The sequence below is a fragment of the Triturus cristatus genome, chromosome 4_2, assembly GCF_964204655.1.
Source record: "Triturus cristatus chromosome 4_2, aTriCri1.1, whole genome shotgun sequence".
Taxonomy (NCBI): Eukaryota; Metazoa; Chordata; class Amphibia; order Caudata; family Salamandridae; genus Triturus; species Triturus cristatus.
Genome location: NC_140586.1, coordinates 85,435,868 through 85,453,787, shown reverse-complemented (window position 1 = coordinate 85,453,787; position 17,920 = coordinate 85,435,868). Strand labels below are relative to the sequence as shown.

Below are 17,920 nucleotides of genomic sequence, written 5' to 3'. Positions count from 1 at the left end.
AAACGCTTTGTGATAAGTGGGGAAATCAGGAAAGTCGACCCCACCCTCTGATTTGGGAAGTCGTAGCCTGCACAAGGACATGCGCGCTTTTTTGGCGGACCAGAGGAAGGAAGAGAGAACGGTATTAATTTTCCTAAAAAACTTAGCTGGAATAGGCACTGGAATGTTGGAAATAGTATACAGAACTATTGGGGAGAGCATCATTTTAATCGTGTCAAGACGACCCCACCAGGAAAGGTAAAGCGGGTGCCATCTGGAGGTAAGATCAGACAATTTCTGGATGCACTTATTAAGACATAATGAGACAGTGTCAGGAAGAGAAGGGGTAATATACAAACCAAGGTATTTAATATGCGAAGGACTCCAGGTAAAGTTAGATGCAGCGAAATCAGGTTTAAAGGTGAATTTAGTAAGGGGCAAGATTTCACACTTGTCATTATTCAACTTATATCCAGAAATTTGGGAGTAATCATGAACTTCAGATAGAAATGTGGGAATAGAAATGGCAGGATTGGATACAAAGAGTAGGATATCATCCGCATAAGCGGCAAGTTTGATGTTGATCTGTGAGAGTTGGAATCCGTGCAAATGAGGGTTTTGGCGACGTTTTGAAAGAAAGGGTTCTAAGGCTAGATTGAAGAGGAAAGGGGAGAGGGGACAACCTTGGCGGACACCTCTACCTAAGCTGAAAAAAGATGATACTAAACCATTAGCACAAACCGCCGCCCTGGGACTAGAATACAAAAAAGAAACAAAAGAGATAAAATTAGGACCGAACCCAAACCATCTGAGAGCAGCAAAAAGGAAGGTCCACTCTACCCTATCAAATGCTTTTTCGGCGTCCAAAGCAATTGCCGCTAGTGAGTCCGTAAAACGCGAGGATCTGGACAGGACATTAAACAGAAGCCGCGTATTATCTGTGATGAAACGGCCTTTAACGAATCCAGATTGTTCTGGACCTAACAAATCAGGGAGAAAGGGGTCTAATCTTATGGCAAGAGACTTAGCATATAACTTGTAATCAATATTGACCAGGGAGATTGGTCTATAATTTTTGCAATATTGAACATCTTTACCTTCTTTGGGTATAATACATATGTGAGCATCTGAAAAAGTACCAGAAGAAGTGCCACTGAGTATAAAAGAATCAATAAGAGAGTGTAATCTGGGTAATAGTAATTTGGAAAAATGTAGATAAAATTCGACGGTAAGTCCATCCGGACCCGGGGCCTTATCTTTCTTGAGTGATTGAAGTGCAGTCTGTAGTTCTGAGCTAGAAATAGGCAATTCAAGAGAGGACAAGTCAACAGGAAAATTGGAAGGTGTCTTAATTGTAGAAAAGAAGGTGGCGAGAGATTGGGCAGTAGGGTGAGTTTCAGAGGAGTATAACGTGGAGTAAAAGCGGGAAAATTCCTCTAAAATATCGGCATCTGTGTGCTTTAAAACAGAATTAACATCATATATAGACTCAATATTCAATTTTTGTTGCTTAACTTTTAAATAATTGGCTAAAATCTTCCCCGCTCTGTTCTTACCCCCATAAAATTTTGAACTAGATTTCAGCAAATACAGCGATGCATCATCAGTAGATTGTTTGTTAAATAACATCTTAGCCTTAATAAGAGAGGTCAAACTTTCCTGCGAATGAGAGGTGTAAAAGGAGTGTTCCAGTTTTTTAATGGTAAGGAGGAGATCGTTTGCTTGCATGCGGGCAGCTTTGCGCTTTCTGGCTACATACTCAATGATGAACCCCCTGGCTGTAGCCTTAAAAGCGTCCCAAATAGCATGCTTGGGTAAAGAGGGTGTATCATTAGTGGAGAAAAATTCTTCAGTAAACTCAACAAAAGAAGTGGTGAATTTGGGGTCGAGCAACAGAGCATTGTTGAATCGCCAACGTTTTGGTCCAGTGGATTTGGGTAGGATGTCTACGTTAACCAGAACAGGAGCATGATCAGAGAATAATATGGGACCAATATCGGCATAAGTGAGGGATTGGGAAATGTGATGGGAAAGGAAGATGTAATCAATGCGGGATTGTGAATGGTGGGATGGGGAGTAAAAGGTAAACTCTTTAGTAGTGGGATTGCATAGACGCCAAGCATCAATGAGTTTGTGCTGGGAAATTGCTTGAGTAAACAATTTGTGGGACTTATTAGGAATGAAAGATGCTTTGGATTGCCGATCTAAAAAGGGATCAAAGGGTAGGTTGCAATCTCCTCCCATAATAAAATTGTCATCAGCAAATTCAGAAATACGAGAGGCCATTGAGCGCCAGAAGGCAGGGTCACCACCAGTAGGTGCGTAAATGTTGAGAAGGGAGATGGGAATACCATTCGAGGAAAGTTTGACGTACAACCATCTACCCTCAGGATCCGACTCAGTAGACAAGAGCAAGTGAGGTAAGGATTTGCGAATTAAGACAGCCACACCATTTCTCTTGCCATCACCAGGAGCAGAAAACACATCGCCCACCCAGCCCCTCTTGAGCTTAGCAGCTTCGATATCAGGCAAATGGGTTTCTTGCAAGAAGGCAATGTCAACATTTAACTTAGCTAAATGAGATAGAATTTTTTGCCTCTTAATAGGAGAATGGAGACCTTTAACGTTCCAAGAAACAATACGCACAGACATTAGAAATTAGTAAATGAGTGATATAAAGACAGATTGAACCATTGAAAGACTGCCTCAGAGAAAAAAGAGAACATAGGAAGAAGAGGAAAAAAGTAAGAGTAGAGAAGAAACATAGTGAGCAAATGAGAGAAGAAGAAAGAGGAAGCCAGAAGTATCATAAAGGTAGAAAAAAGCCAAGGTGTTGCTGAGAGCGAAAAAGAGGTAAAATGAAAATCAGTGATGGTAATAAGTAAAGTTAAGTGAGACAGCAAAAAGAAAGAGCACGCAAAGATCAATGAATAGATAGAACACCAAAGAAGCTTAGAGGAAAGGGAATGCAAATATAAGTCATGGGAAAGATGATATAGCAGGGTGAGAAAATGTGAAAAGAGAAAAAAGCATGGCCAAGGGAACGAATATGCGACACAAGTAAAGAAGAAGAAAAAGAAGAAGGAAAAAAGTGAGCGCATAAAGAATATTGACACCAATAAACCTGAAAAAATAAAGAAAAATAACAAAGTAGGGAGAGACAAAATAGGAACGTACCTGTTGAAGAAGGGATAATGGGATCTGACAAGGGGTAGCTCAACAGGAGTACGATCAGGAACAAGGACAAGCAAGGACGTGCGTGGAAGTAGGGAGAGGGAGGTAGGACCAACTGAGGAAGGCAGGACACTCGGGGTCAATGGGACGTCCAACCAGAGAAACAGAACGGAACACACAACAATGATCTGCAAGGAGAGAAAGGCAACAGAGTTAGGCAACGGCGGACGGCAAAGACAAAAACACGTAAGGAGTAGAACAAACTAATGAATTTCAACATCAGTAAGCAGATACTACAATGGAAACAACATTGAACTTGAGAACATGCACAATTAGGGCCAATTGAATTGGAGAAAGCAACAAACAAAAGCAACTAGAGCATCATGGTAAAACTTCAAAAGAAAGTCATGGTGGACGAGATGAGGAAGGGCCAGAGAGCTCCATCTCAGCTTGACCACAGGAATTCAGGAAACTCTGAAGACGCGTAGGCTCCTCATATGTGGTAGTCTTATTGTTGTAGGTGACTTTAAATAAGCAAGGATGGAAAAGACCATATCTGGCACCAATAGAGCGGAGATCAGGTCTCATGTCCAAGAAGGCCTTACGGTGATTCGCGGTGGCTCTAGCATAATCCTGCGCAAAGAACAAGGTGGAACCCGACCAAGTGAGACGAGGAGAGGCCCTGGCCGCAGAAAGGACTTTCAGCAGGTCAGTATATTCCAAAAAGTACATTATTACACCTCTAGGCTTCGCTGGTGTGGAGGGAGAGGAGGAGGCTCGGCCAAGTCTGTGGGCACGCTGGATATTAAGCGAAATGTCCTCAGGCAAGTGTAGAAGCTTGGGGAGAAAAGACTTGAAGAAAGCAATAGGATCATTTCCCTCACAGCCTTCCACCAGGCCATAAAGGCGAAGATTGTTGCGCCTGTTTCGGTTTTCCAAGTCCTCCACCTGCTTCTGGAGAGAGGAGATCTGCGTGTGCAAGTGGGTGACCTTAGCTGCAGAATCTTGAAGAGAAGAAACGTCTCGTTCCACCGAGGACACTCTTTCATCCATTGAAGCCCAATTGTCCGTGAGAACTTGAAGCTTAGCATTTGTTTCCTCCATGAAAGGGCGCAGGGCCCTTATCTCTTCGAGAATTAGCTCCATTGAGATGGTCGAAGAAGATTTAGGAGGCGAAGGTGGGTCCTTTTTTAATCTCTTGGGCGTCATTTTTGCTGAAGCTTGTGAAGAGGTTTCCATATTTGGCGACGTCTCACTGACACAAAAAGGCTGGGACGCTTCTAAGTGAGCCAACTCCGTGAAGAGCTTGGAATTTTTAATGTAGTTGCGCCTTTGAGCCTTGCCAGAGCTTTCAGCCATCAACGTACTAGTAAGGTACAGGGTGGCCCTGTCAAACTAGAGGCAAAAACAAACAGTTTGCTGGTTCCAATGAGAAGGAGCAATAAAAAAGTTGAGAAAAAGAGAAAAAAAAAGAATAACAAAAAGAAAAAAGTAAAATGTCAGAGGAATCTGAATACCACAGAGCCAGGCCAAGGAGGTGAATGCACAAAATGGCTGCCAAAGTTGAGGTAAACAAAAAAAATACGTTTAAAGCTTGTGAACAGCCGTGCAAGTAATGAAAAAAATAAGGAAAAGTCACCTAGCAGTGTAGAACCATGTTGTTGGCGGAGCTGAAGAGATTACAGGATCCATGTGGCAGCCGGAGGTACAAAGCGCGATAAAACGCGCTGCTGAAGGGATCCTGGCATAGATGAACAAAATGGCGGTCGCGGCCGATGCAGAGCCACGACCGGGAGCGGGAGCAAGAACAGAGGTAAAGGAGGTCCGCCGCGGCAAAAAGAAAGAACTCAGGGCATGCCTGAAGCGTTCAGACGAGCAACGCTGCCTTCCATCGTTCGCCTAAGGAGCGCGAACCGCCGATAAACCCTGGCGTGGACGGAGCCCCTACGCCGGCGCCGCCATCTCTCTCGGGCGCCTAGCCACGCCCCCCGACTGAATTTATTTAAAGCTGAAATTTGAGTGGTTAAAGGGCCCACTTGGGAAGGCCATCCCCAAACACTCCTCTTTCACTTTGGTGTGCTTGCTGTACTCACTTGCTCCTTCAACTTGGTTCTCAGCTTTTCCTTACACCACTTTTATGATTCACCAGCCGCCACTGGTGCATGCGCAGCAGGCCCCTGACCTGAGAGCTCCTGACTGAATCCGTGAGCGAGCGGGGGCCCCCTCGATATTCTTTGCAGGGGGGCCCCCTCAAGTTTCGTTACGCCACTGGGTCGATTATGTGGCAAGTGTGGCCACAGCATTGCTTAATCCCAGAAGCCTTCTAGATAAATCTCCTTCTGAGGTACAAGGAAATCGAAACCTCAGATTGCCTGGGGAAGTAAGTACCTCAGTGGGATGCAAAGATCTGTTTGTAAGAAGTCGTGACTCCCTTTATGGCCAATTCAGCCTTTCAACCTTCCGAGCTCGAGAACATGGGCACCCTTGAGTTGGGTAAGAGTTGGGCAAGAGTTACATATTCTACTTAAACTTAAAAAGCAGTTGTTGATGTGTGCTGTTAAAATCAGCATTTTCAATCGCACGTAGTACACAGGGTCTGGTTTATACAGGCACTCCCCAGAAATTCCCGAAGTGCGGGAACTACGGGTGTGCTATGATTCACAATGACGAGCAGCCATGCCACGAGCTTCTGAAACAGCAAGCTCACGGAAAACCTGACGGTGCACCACTTAAAACTCGGAATGTAAGAGCGAATTTCACCGAATGTGTATCTGGATTTTACGCTGATTTTCGATAACCATGTCCTGTTCTCCATCTCTTTAGGTGTCATCTTTGGGATGCCTCGGGGGACCTCTTCAGGTTGGTTTGCCATTTTATTTATTGCGATTTTTGACATTTTAAAGGTGCCACCTGCCAGAATTGGGTTACTTCAAGGCACAGCAGTTTGGTATAGAGACAGACCTCTATACATTTTCTATTAATTACTTTTGTATGTTACGTATGTATATAATCTGATTCACCAAGCTCTCTCGAGAAATAAATCTAGCTTACTCCTTCAAAAAGTCGCACTTTATGCATGTGTACATTTATTTTTATTTATTTATTTATAGAGTTTTGTATAGCGCGAACAAGACCCGAAGGTATCAGGGCGCTTTACTTAGTTGGCAGGGTAACAGTTGCACTAGTTACATATGGGTGAATACAGGTCCAGTTACATATGGGTAAACACAATCGCATGGAATACATAGCAGCAGTGTACACAAGTATACGCTAAGCAGTCACAGTTGTACGAGTTACAAATGAAGTATGTACAATTATATGGGGTGAGCACGGAGACAAGGCAACATGTATATAAGCGGTATATGATAGACAGCGGGATATGTGGGCGATATAGTTAAATCTGGCTCTAAAAGCATGAAATAGCACTAAATGCAGTCCTTTAAATGGGCCGGTACTCACCGGTACTGAGTACCGGCACTTCTCTACTGCCTAGTACTCATGAAGCGCTGGCGGCATGTCTCTGACAGCCAAGGCACTTCTGTAGGCCTGAGCCGAGCCCCCGCTGAACTATTCAGCTTGAGCTCATTTGCATACCTTCCGGGTGTTCACCATCATGCTGTGTTGCAAACACAGAAATCGAGGCAGCCCGTGACAAAGCTATTCAGAAAGCCGTGGGAGGTAACCAGGTTCAAATGGCTTTAATCCCACCTGTTTCTTTTGTTAAGTGTCTGCTATTGTTTGTCTGCTTGCCTGTGATTATTTTTGTGTGAGAGAAATACGAGAGAAAGGGGGAGAGAATAGACACTCTTGCAAGGAGGAAATGTGTGGAATGCTTGTGTACGCACGTCTGCTTGTTTCTTTCTGTGTCGCTGGAGAATATATGGTATTGTGCCAAGCAACAGCAATTAACAGGAGTGATGTTGCAAATATTACAAAACAAGGAAATGTGAAAATATCACCACGTTTGGCTTTCGTTGTGTAAGGATTCTTGAAAGCCATTTCTCATTTGTTTTGGTATGTGCTTCAAGTAGTATATAAGTCAAGAAGCATGTCTTCCCGTAAGCCCCGCCCCCAATCCCCGCCCACTCGCCACATGTAAATGAGTACCTGCACACCCCCCCCCCCCATTTAAAGCACTGACTAAATGCGTGTCATTCAAAGCAACACAATGTATGTGCTACATGCACCGTACATCCGAAACGCACGTGTAGTTGTCCATTTATTTCACACCCAAGAGCGTTGCCATGGGAGTGTGAGGGGCGGGGCTAGAAACGCGGTGCAGATGTGCTGAAGCGATTGTGTGATTTCAGTGCACGCATTTCATCTAAATCACATTTCATTGTGTTCTTTTAATTCCGCGCAGGCGCATCTAAAAGGGCATCTTTAAATGAACTGGTCAGTTTCAGAGCGCTAAGTACGTTCCGTCCAGGCCGAGGCTTCCACACAAGGCCGTCCATTTGAATTGATCGAAAATTTGCGAAGATTTCTTTTCCCTAATACATTTCTGCCTGCATGGTGGATGCTCTTTCATCGAGCCCCTCATCACTCTCCCCACAACTATCTCAACACATTTTTCTACCAACTCTTCCAGACTAGCATGCCCAAATACCCCCCCCCCCCGTGCCCCAATAATATCCACTCTATGGTGTGGAGAGCTTCTGTTCAAGGCACATACCGGTCTCTTCTCGGTATTCAAGGCAACAAGTACCGCAGGCTCAAATGTAAGCAAGGAAAATGGGCCTCGACTCCTAGTTAGGTAGTAAAAAAACAACTGGTATATTTGGGGGACCGCAGGCCCCTCACTCCCTCGGGTCTCGGTGCTACTGCACCTGCCTCACTATTGATAGATACACTCCTGTTTTTTTAAATTTATATTTGCCTTTCTCTGCCCTCATTTAGTGTGTTACCTGTAAATAGTTGAAATAATTATATTTTTAGATGCATATGCAACATGTAATTTGTATTTAGATGTTTTTTTGCGCCTTGAATTTGCTGTGAATTGAGTTGGACCAATCACCGTTAAGTCAGTTGATTTTCACAAACATTTGGCAATGCATTCTCGCACCCATCTTTATATCTAAATTACCCCTACTCTGTTCATCTGTATGTGCTGTCGTAAGTGTGACAACATGCAATAAACTATGAATAGATCTCAGAGTGTGGGGGAGAAAGGGCATATATTGCAGGGAACACTTTTATGCTGAAATACAAAAATGTAACAACATTTTTAAATTCCACTTGTTTCTCATACCAGCGCCTGTATTATGCATGCGGTGCTTGGACGAGTAGGCAAACTTAAGGATGTGAACACTTGCAACTGTCCCCGTTCTTTGTGAGCTTTGTGTATTGTGTGTTTCATGCAGTGTGTGTGTATTTGTGTGTTGTTGTACCTCAATGATGGCAATAATTTACAACTGTTGTATATTGACGCCATTTGTGAATATAGCACAACCCTTGCAGTGGCTTTTCTTTTCTAAAATGCCTGGTGCATAGGAAATAGCGGGAGAAACTTCTAGAACTCCATCTGATCTTATGGGAGCCCCAGTTCTTACAAAATGTAAGAAATTCGTCTTATTTCATCTCTTCTATGTTTGACTGGCAGTCATACACTCCCCAAATGCCCCTTCTTCCAAACACATGTCTACTCTAGGGGATGTTTGAGAGATTAGTGATACATCTGTTTTGTGGTAGGGAGCACTTTGGAACATTCTTAGCAACTGCTGGGGTTGGTCCACACCAGCCGCGGCCTATGCAGGTAAGAGCGGTGTGGCTGGGTGGGGAGGGGGACTTCGGTTAACAATGACGAGGGAAAATTAAATAAATAAATAATTTTGTCTCCTCATCGTCTGTCAAAATCCCCACACACTCGGCCCCACTCCTCTTACCTGCACTGGCCGCGGCTGGTTCACACCTGTGGTATATTCTTTCTCCACCTCAGACAAGATGTAATTTGTGCAGTGAGTTGACATGACTCCTGTACAACACCCCGCCCATTCATGTAATTGTCAACGTTGGGAACACAGTATCATGTTGATGGGTGTCAAGGGATATGTCATGCAGCCAGCCGCGGCCCGTCCAGGTAAGAGCGGTGGGGCTGTGAGGCCAGGTGGGGGGGACTTCGATGGACGATGATGAGGGAAATTAAATAAAGAATTAATTTTCCCTCCTCATCATCAGTCGAAATCCCCCCCACACTCGGCCCCACTGCTCTTACCTGCGCGGGTGTCAGAGCTCACCTTCAGCTTCTCGCTGGATTTGCAAATCAACTAGACCGCACACCCCAGCATCTTAGCGGCCATCTTGGTGTTACGGACATGCCACAAACTAGACCACAAATGTCTGGTTTTCGACCCTGTGGCACCACTAGAGTTTAACCGATTGCGAATCTCTTTGGGACTTAAACTAGGGATCCTGACAGCGGGCCATGGCTGTATGCAGCCCTTGAGATAACTCTTTGAACAAGCTGTTGATTTTCAACAGCTAAGGGAAAAGAGTAATGGATGATCTGACTCAACATCTGATAAGACACCATTCGTGCTATGAAAATGATTCCTGTATCATAGCACTGCATTCTTCATCCAAGGCCCCGTAGCGTGCCCACTGCCATTGTTAAATGACTAAATCTCATGGAGATAAAATTTAAGAATAGGTAATATGCCGTAGAAGTCATCAACGTACCAATGGAGTGCTCGGGGTCCATAAATAGCCAAAAACATCTTCAGCAAGCTTTGTATGAATTTGCTCTCACTGAAAGAATGATTACGGAGATGAGGAAGTCGACTGTGGTAGCCTATCTGAAGATGACAATAGATAGCCCAGTCGCAAGATATCCATTTGGACAAATGGGTCGCTGTGGGCGCAGTTATTGTTCCAATATAGGGCCGGAACAATCAAATACCTATTGTGCTTCCCTCTGGGTTTTAAAGAAATCTTGATCTAAAACCTTGCCCCTGTGATGGGAGATCAGGGCAAACCACACTGCATTTCCTATTTTTTGTGGCTTTTATTCAGTGTACAGTAACAGTTCTTACTTCCCCTTATAAAGAGACGTAATATTAATGATTTTACGGTAGCTTTCAATATGTTATGTCAACTTTCTGATGAAGAGGTAGCTGTTCACGTAGGCACTTTTTCGGAAAGGGCAGTGCAAGCCCGTAGCTCTATGAATACAGATTAATTTGGAATAATTGATTATGCTGCTAAGAGTTGTGAGTGCATTGAAGACAAAGATCCTTATTAAAAGATTGTTTTTATACATTACATATTACTATGTATTTATTTATTTATTTTTATTGTATATGATTGTGCTTTTATGGATACTTTGTGTACCCGAGTAAAGATTTTAAACTTGAAGTCATCAACGTCAAAGCACACCGCTTACCTGAGTGGGGCTGGTGGTGCTTGTTTGGATAGGAAGTCAAATTCTGTTTGTGTCTTCTTGCCCTGTGTTGTCTTTCTGGATCTTTCCCGCTTGTGAGGTCTTAGCTTGCTATTCTGTGTACAGGATTATCAGGCAGTACCAGTACCATGATCGTTAAGGAGAAGGTTCTTGTTCTCCATGATAGGACTCTGCACTGAATTCGTCAGCAACCCTTTCACCTTCTGATGAAATAAGGCTTGTGAACTGAAGAAGAACTAGCTTGCAATCAGTACCTATTGTAGAAGCTCCAAGGTTAACTGAGGGTCAACTGCAGTAACTGGGCTTTTCATAATAGTATGGTCAACCGGATCTTTAACGGCAAAGTGCACTTTTTATTAATGAAAAGAGTTTGTACTGGGTGTACAGTTTTCTTTCATCTTTCCTTTTTTTTAAAGAAGGCTGATTAAATGTTCAATGCTTGCTTCACATTCATAATGCTTCCTTGAAATACTCCCTTTACATTTTGTCCAAATGGTAATACTCAATTCCTGTGATGGAACCTCCATAGTGTTTGCAGTTTATTCATGCAGTGAGCTTGAAGCCAGGGCAGGGGAAGCAGACAACTTCAAGCACTTCAAAGGGAATTGTCTAGAAACTTCTCCTATTTCAAAGGAGGCACCAAGTATAAACATAGGACCCTCAGACCCACTCTTTAGTTTACTTTCTGGACCTGCAGAAGGACTCTCAAAGAACTGCCTGCTGCTGTAGCTTGTTGTTTACATCAGAAGACTGCCTTGCTGAACTTGGAAGGACTGCTTTGCTGCATTGAGACTGCCTTAAACACTCAGAGGCTTGCTCTGTTTCATCACTTGAACCCAGGATTACCAGAGTGACTCCAAGCACTAGTTGACTGCCATCCTGATCAGAGCCGCAGGGACAGAAAATAATCCAACCACCTTGAACCTGCACCTCGACCCAGCCTAAGTGAGCCTTAACCTCCCAACTGGTGCCCCTTCAGTCCTTGACCCTTGGTGGTAGTGCTAAAAGTGCCAAGGTAACCAAAATCCAAAATTTGGGACTTAAAAACAGTTTGGCTAAAAACTGCTCTGAGAGAAGACTCGGGCCAACCTGCTCGTCTATCCGCCCAAGTTTACTTTGTGGCAGCTCCTGTTCTGCTCTAAGCAGGAGCAAAACCTGTTCAGCGGTCCTTTGCCAAAGGAGTACCTGGCCTCATGGAACCCTCATCTGTTACAGCCTGCAGCCTCGTCTGCCTGGAAATTTTCAACTTTCAAAAAAGAGATTAAGTCCGAACGTAGAATTCTTCTCTGTGACTTTGTCTAGCCGCTCCCCAACACAACTTTCCCTCCTCGGACACTGTTTGCAGCCTTGCTCTGCTGAACTTTACCTTCTCAGAACATTTTTCTAAGAATTTCTTCTAAATCTGAGGGTAAGTGCTGAACGTGCCCAATCCACTTCTTATATCTGACTCAGACTCCATTGCAGTCAGCCGTATGTTTTTACTTTACAGGTCATGCAACTAGATGCCCGCAGTTGGCCCTTAGATCCTTTAGTTGCTATTTTACCATAACATTTAAAATTTCATATCTCTGGTTCAACTAATTTGATTTGTGTTGCTTTGATGTCAAACAATGTATTGAATTTTACTCCACTGTTATAAATTGGTGTGGGATTTTTCTTGCGTTGTGTTTTTACTTTATTACTCTTTGTGTGATACATAAATACTTTACTCTTTGCCTCTAAGTTAAGCCTGACTGCTAATGTGCTAAACTACCAGAGGCTTAGGCAAAGGTTAATTTAGTGACTTTTGTGGTTCACCCTGACAGGGATTGTGCCTGTTGTAAATGGGTCATCCCCCATTCAAACAACAGCCCAATTTCTCGCACCACTCAACTAGACAACACCAGTTGAAGGATGGGGGCTGACTTTGATCCTGAATCAATGTAATCAAATAACCTAGGAGCAATTGTTACTTAATATGATCTAAAGTGTACTGCATTGACTCATAAGCACTTCCACTATGGCATCCTCCAGAAAAGGGCTAGATAAAGTTAATCTTATCTTTTCTTAAGCAGTGTCAGCTTTACTACAAAAGGTGGCCATTGAGGAGATCCAGTCTGCACAAAAAAAGGTGTTACATGACGTTTACGTTTATAACCACCATACTCAAATATAAATATACATCATATCCCTGTGTATATAAGTAGTTGTTTGGATTATATATGTGTACCTATATATGTGTATTCTTTTGTATAAATGTGTATAATAATCATGTTTATAAATATATAGATATTCGTTAGTGCTGCGTAACATATGTACATATTATTACTTATGATTATATTGTTCTATGTTTAACATGTAGATAGGTCACTGCATAAATAAGTGCCTTTTTATGATAACTATTAATCTACAATTGCTTCACTATTGATAAAAAATAGCTTAAAGTACAGCAACACTTGAAAATCTGAGTTTATTAAATACAACTTAAATCTAAATCTATTACCTTACTTATACATATATTCCTACCATGTACTTATGTATATTTTGTTTCACTTTACTCCTAATTCAGCTTCTCCAATGCACTACCCTACATCTCACTCTATACCTCTTTCAATATATCCTCTACCTCTACTCTATGACTCATCCCCATTCTACTACTATGATCCCCAAAATAACCCTTTCTAGACTCTTCCCTCCTCTACTCCTTGCATTAACTCAAACCTCTTTTACTATTCAGATCACCCAAACAAGCCTTTGTAAACCCTTCACTCAGACTCTTCCCCCCCACTCATCCCAAACCTCTTCCTGCTGCTATGATCTCCAAATAAAAATAGAACCTTCCTTCTTCTATCCCTCCACTATCCTCTATCAATCCAAATAGCAGACTCACATGTCCACCGCTCAAATTAATAACATATTTCCCCATACTAATTCACCACTATTCCTTTTTGGGTTCCAGAGTAGCGTGCTACTCGCCGAAAATCGCTTCAATGCCTCATCAGGGGTAGTAAGCGCTATATAAATGCAATTGCAATAAAGCAACAGCTGGCTTGTTTGTTGAGAAGTGGAAACGTGTAATGCTAAAAGGAGAATTCAACATTTTAAGTTGCAGTGTTTGGCTACAGGTAGCAATCCATATTTAAATGGGTGTGAGGGAGTTTGGCAGTATTTCTGTTCCTGCCTTTGATGCAAATACAGTACAATGCTACATACCTTACAAATTCTGTTTTTCCTTTGATCCCAGTGTCATTGCCGCCCCCTGAAATCGCTATAGATGGAGAAAGTCTGCCGGTGAGGATCCGGTGCACTGCACCCAGCACCTATCCAGAGGGCACGTTCTACCTATATAGGGAAGGGCAGTCCACACCAGTCGGGGAGCTGCATGCCCCAGAGTCCAGGCACAGTGTCACCTTCACAGTACCAAGAGCGCCACACCCAGCACGCTACAGGTGCTTCTACAGCACTTGGAGCTCAGGCCAGCGCATGCCTTCAGAGTTCAGCTCTCTTCTGACGCTAGACATGATGGGTGAGTCACACTAATGACCATGGATGTCAATTCACCAATATGCCTGGGGTAGCGGAAGTGACATTGCACGCCATTTGACCTTTACTTTGACTCACACACACAAACTTAAACATAATAACACATTCACACACTCTCATCACATAGGTACACTCTCACCCGCAAGCATGTATACAACATACATTTAATGGTATTTTTTACTCACCTTAGCTTCTAGATAGGGTGATATTACAGGTGATGTGCTCCATTTTTATTACACTAATAGTGAAAAATATTATTCACTATTTGTATAATAAAAAAAGTGACAGAAGCCAGAAAAGTGGAGCTCCAACCAGCGTCCAAAAGGAAGAGCTGCCCCTGTGTACCAGGCATTGATGTTGCCACCTCTGAAGCCTGGGGTCCAAAAAGGAGTGCCAGGTATAGCAAGGGGAAAGCCAGGGGTCACAACTGCGACCCCTGGGGACTCCTAAATGATGTCCATGCCAATGGCAAGTCATATCCTTGGGAACAAAATACACTAGATAATCCAAAGTCTTTCTTCTGCATCGAACTCTTCCTGAATCCAATGCCACAAAGGTACGGCCTTTAGCATGTATCAAAACCTTCACAGTTAGCGAACCTCTTGTGAGAAACGAAGGGGACATGAGTAAAAAAGTGGGTACTAAAAAGAGTGTGTATTCTATGTAGAGTGTTTACCCTGTACCACACTATTTATATTCAGCCAAATTCTCATGACAAATATACCACAGATTATTAAACAGTATCTACTAAGAACAGTCTTCATTCTATGCAAAACCTTTCCAAAGAGAGACTACTCACTGCAGACACCTAAGGCCCAAAGGTGCTAAAAGTCAATCTACCCACACACTTTATACTCTACGGAAAACGTTATAGGTAGATCAGCCTCAGTAGCTTAGCAAGTAACTATTCATAGGTAAGTACTTGGTGCACACCTCATTGTCTGTCACATAGAAATTATCATGCTGAGATGATTGCCTTCAAATACTGAAGGATGCTTACAATACTTAGTATTTACTGTATACAATCATTGCACTGCTACAAACCTTTTCTCAAAACCAAAAAAGCGTGTATGCAAGTCATCAACTACCACCTGCACACAGTGTTAGTTCTGTAAACAACCTTCATAACATTCTCGACACCTCTACACGGATGTATGACGTTACAACGCATGCTGTTACAACGCATGTTGTTACAACGAAAGTTTTACAACGCGAGTGCATTGACAACGCAGGACATTACAACGCAAGTCTTTACATCGACTTGCACTAGATGGCGTGCTAACATTAAAAAAGTGTAATTTACTATTCCAACTCCAGTCCACGTCAGTAGGAAAGGTGTTGGGATAGTAAACTACACTATTTTTAATGTTAGCACGCCATCTAGTGCAAGTCGATGTAAAGACTTGCGTTGTAATGTCCTGCGTTGTCAATGCACTCGCGTTGTAACAGTTCCGTTGTGATGGTAGTGCGTTGTAAAAGTTGCGTTGTAAAGGTTGTTCCCCCCTCTACACTCTTATGATCGATTAGGAGCATAAACATTTTGTAAACACTCACACCTATTAGTAGCAAAGAGGTTGTACAAAATTAGGTACAGTACCAGGTTGATACTTACCTGCCATTATGCAAACTATGAAACAAACTAGCACACTCTTTGGAGGATGTCATCAGTGATGTCATCTGTGTTTTCATTTGAGATGTCATCAGTGATGTCATAAATAATGTCATAGAACATGTAATGAATGATGTAGTATGTGAGGTCATGAGCAGTGCCTGGCGGGGGCGGAAGTTATAGTCAGCTCTACTAACTTTAGCTGGTGATATCTGTATTTTATTTAGTTCAAAACGTTACGTTGGCAGTGAAATTTTCATCTAACTAAAACCTTTGGGTTTTTCAATGAATAAATGTATATATTACCTACTGGCAGTCACCAGTAGGTAGTTATAGTTAGGACCTAGTTTCCATAGTAGAAACATTTTTGTTTGGCTATAGCCCGAACCATTGAACAGAATTACACCAAATTTGGCAGAAAACTAGATCTTGTTCCAGAAAAAGTGCTTTTTATAATTTGGTGCATATTTGTTCAGTAGTTTTTGAGTTGGTTGGGGGAAGAAGTCCACTTTAGTCCTGAGGCCCTCAAGTGTAAAGTGGAATTTATTCCCCAACCAATAGTGCGCTAGGTGGCGCGTTTGCAGAGTGGTGGAGAAAGGGGGCATGGCCTCCGACAATATCCTAGCAATTCTGCCGTGTGCGACTTACTGGAGGTAACAGGAGTGGTTGCTCGGCTTTTCCCTTTTTTTTAAAAATTAATAATGGGAGGAATTATGACCACATGGGACACCATCCGCCGGGGCCTGCCCTCCTTTTTGGGTGCCCTGGTCCCACCCAGGGTTCCCATTGACATTTATTGGGGACCGCGGGGGAACCTCAAGGCCCTTGCGATCCCTGCTCACCCCTGCGTCCTGCGGGACCCAGCATTGATTTCACAGACAGAGAGCTGCAGAAAAGGCAGTTCCCTGTCTGGAAAACCAATTCTGCTCCGCTTTCAACAAGTGAGAGTATTTTTAATGCTCTTGCTTGATGAAAGCGGAGCAGTTTTTGCTCTGGCTTGGCGAGAGCGGTATAGCTCCCACCAAGCCACAGCAAACAAGCTATGTCTCGGGTTGGACACCCTGGGACAAAGCGGACCCGGCTCTGGGGGTGGCGATCCCCAGTGCCCTTAATGGCTCTTGGAGGGGGGTCACGTTGCCCCCTCCATCATTGATTTTAGTTCCGGTACATGGTCCCTGGGGCCGCAACAGACCCCTTCATTGTTTACAATATTTAGCCCCGAGAGGTGGCGGTCCCTGGAGCTGCGTGGGAGGCTGTAGCGCCTCCCCCGCAATATTTATTACCCAAATCTGTACCCCAGGGAGATGGTGGTCCCTGTAGCTGCAAAGGAGGCCATAGGGGCTCCCCCGCATTATTTGTTATTTAAATCTGTGGCCCAGGGGAGGTGGCAGTCACCGGGGTAGCCGCAAGGCTCCCCGCGTATAATCATAAACTGTCCCGGGGAGGTGGTGGTCCCCGGGGCTTTGAATAGCCTGAGGAGGGGGACCCAGTGTGCCCTCGCCTGTGTTTCCACAATGCCCCGGTACCTGATCAACCCAGAGTCCTATTAATGAATAAGCATGGGAGCCCGCACTTCAAGAAAAAAATATAGATTTTCGGCAGGGGTCGCGGATCCTACCTGACTCCTGCTGAAAAATATATTTAGAAAAAGCTTTTTTGGCCCAGGGACCGCCCCCCCCCCCCCCAAGAGACCTAGGGTAGGGGGTCTGGGTGTTCCTACCCTGCCCCCTTATCTTTTTTTAATGTTATCTCTGTGATTCGGCTTCAAGTCGAGTCACAAGAGGGCTGCCAACACTTCCTGGTTTGAAGTGTTGCCAGCCAATTAGATCTCGGCACGAGATCGTGAGGTGTTGCGGATCCACCGCGTCCCTATAAATACAACTAGAAATTTCTTTAAATAACTCCAAAACTACTGAATGGATTTACACCATTTAACAAAAAGGATTCTTTCTGGACCAACAGCTACCTTTCTGCCAAATTTGGTATTATTCCATTCAGCAGCTGTCTAAAGCTTCCTATAGAAATTAACATGGGGAAAACATGTTTTGGGATTCCCCCCTTTTTCCTGGCCCCCGCTTAACTGATCATCTCAAAACACAGCAGCTGAAGTGAGTGGCAAATTACTTTTGAAAATGTCATGAGGATCCGTCAAATGATGCCAAAGTTATTGGCAAATGAAAAAACACTCTTCTTATGGAAACTAGGTCCTAGCTATATCTACCTACCTATATATATGA

The 17,920-nt window shown here is 43.5% G+C and overlaps 1 protein-coding gene across 4 annotated transcripts in view; it reads left to right on the top strand.

Moving 5' to 3' along the window:
• The window catches only part of C4_2H19orf38 (chromosome 4_2 C19orf38 homolog), a 146,359-nt gene that overhangs the window by 42,052 nt on the left and 86,387 nt on the right, over positions 1-17,920 (top strand). For 3 of the 4 annotated variants that reach the window (XM_085600667.1, XM_085600668.1, XM_085600665.1), the window contains exons 2-3: positions 5,977-6,012; positions 13,776-14,057. In XM_085600667.1, coding sequence (XP_085456793.1) covers positions 5,977-6,012; positions 13,776-14,057 — 318 coding nt within the window. Of the gene's footprint in view, positions 1-5,789; positions 5,897-5,976; positions 6,013-13,775; positions 14,058-17,920 lie in introns of those variants that run through there. The other variant, XM_085600666.1, reaches the window with a different exon arrangement.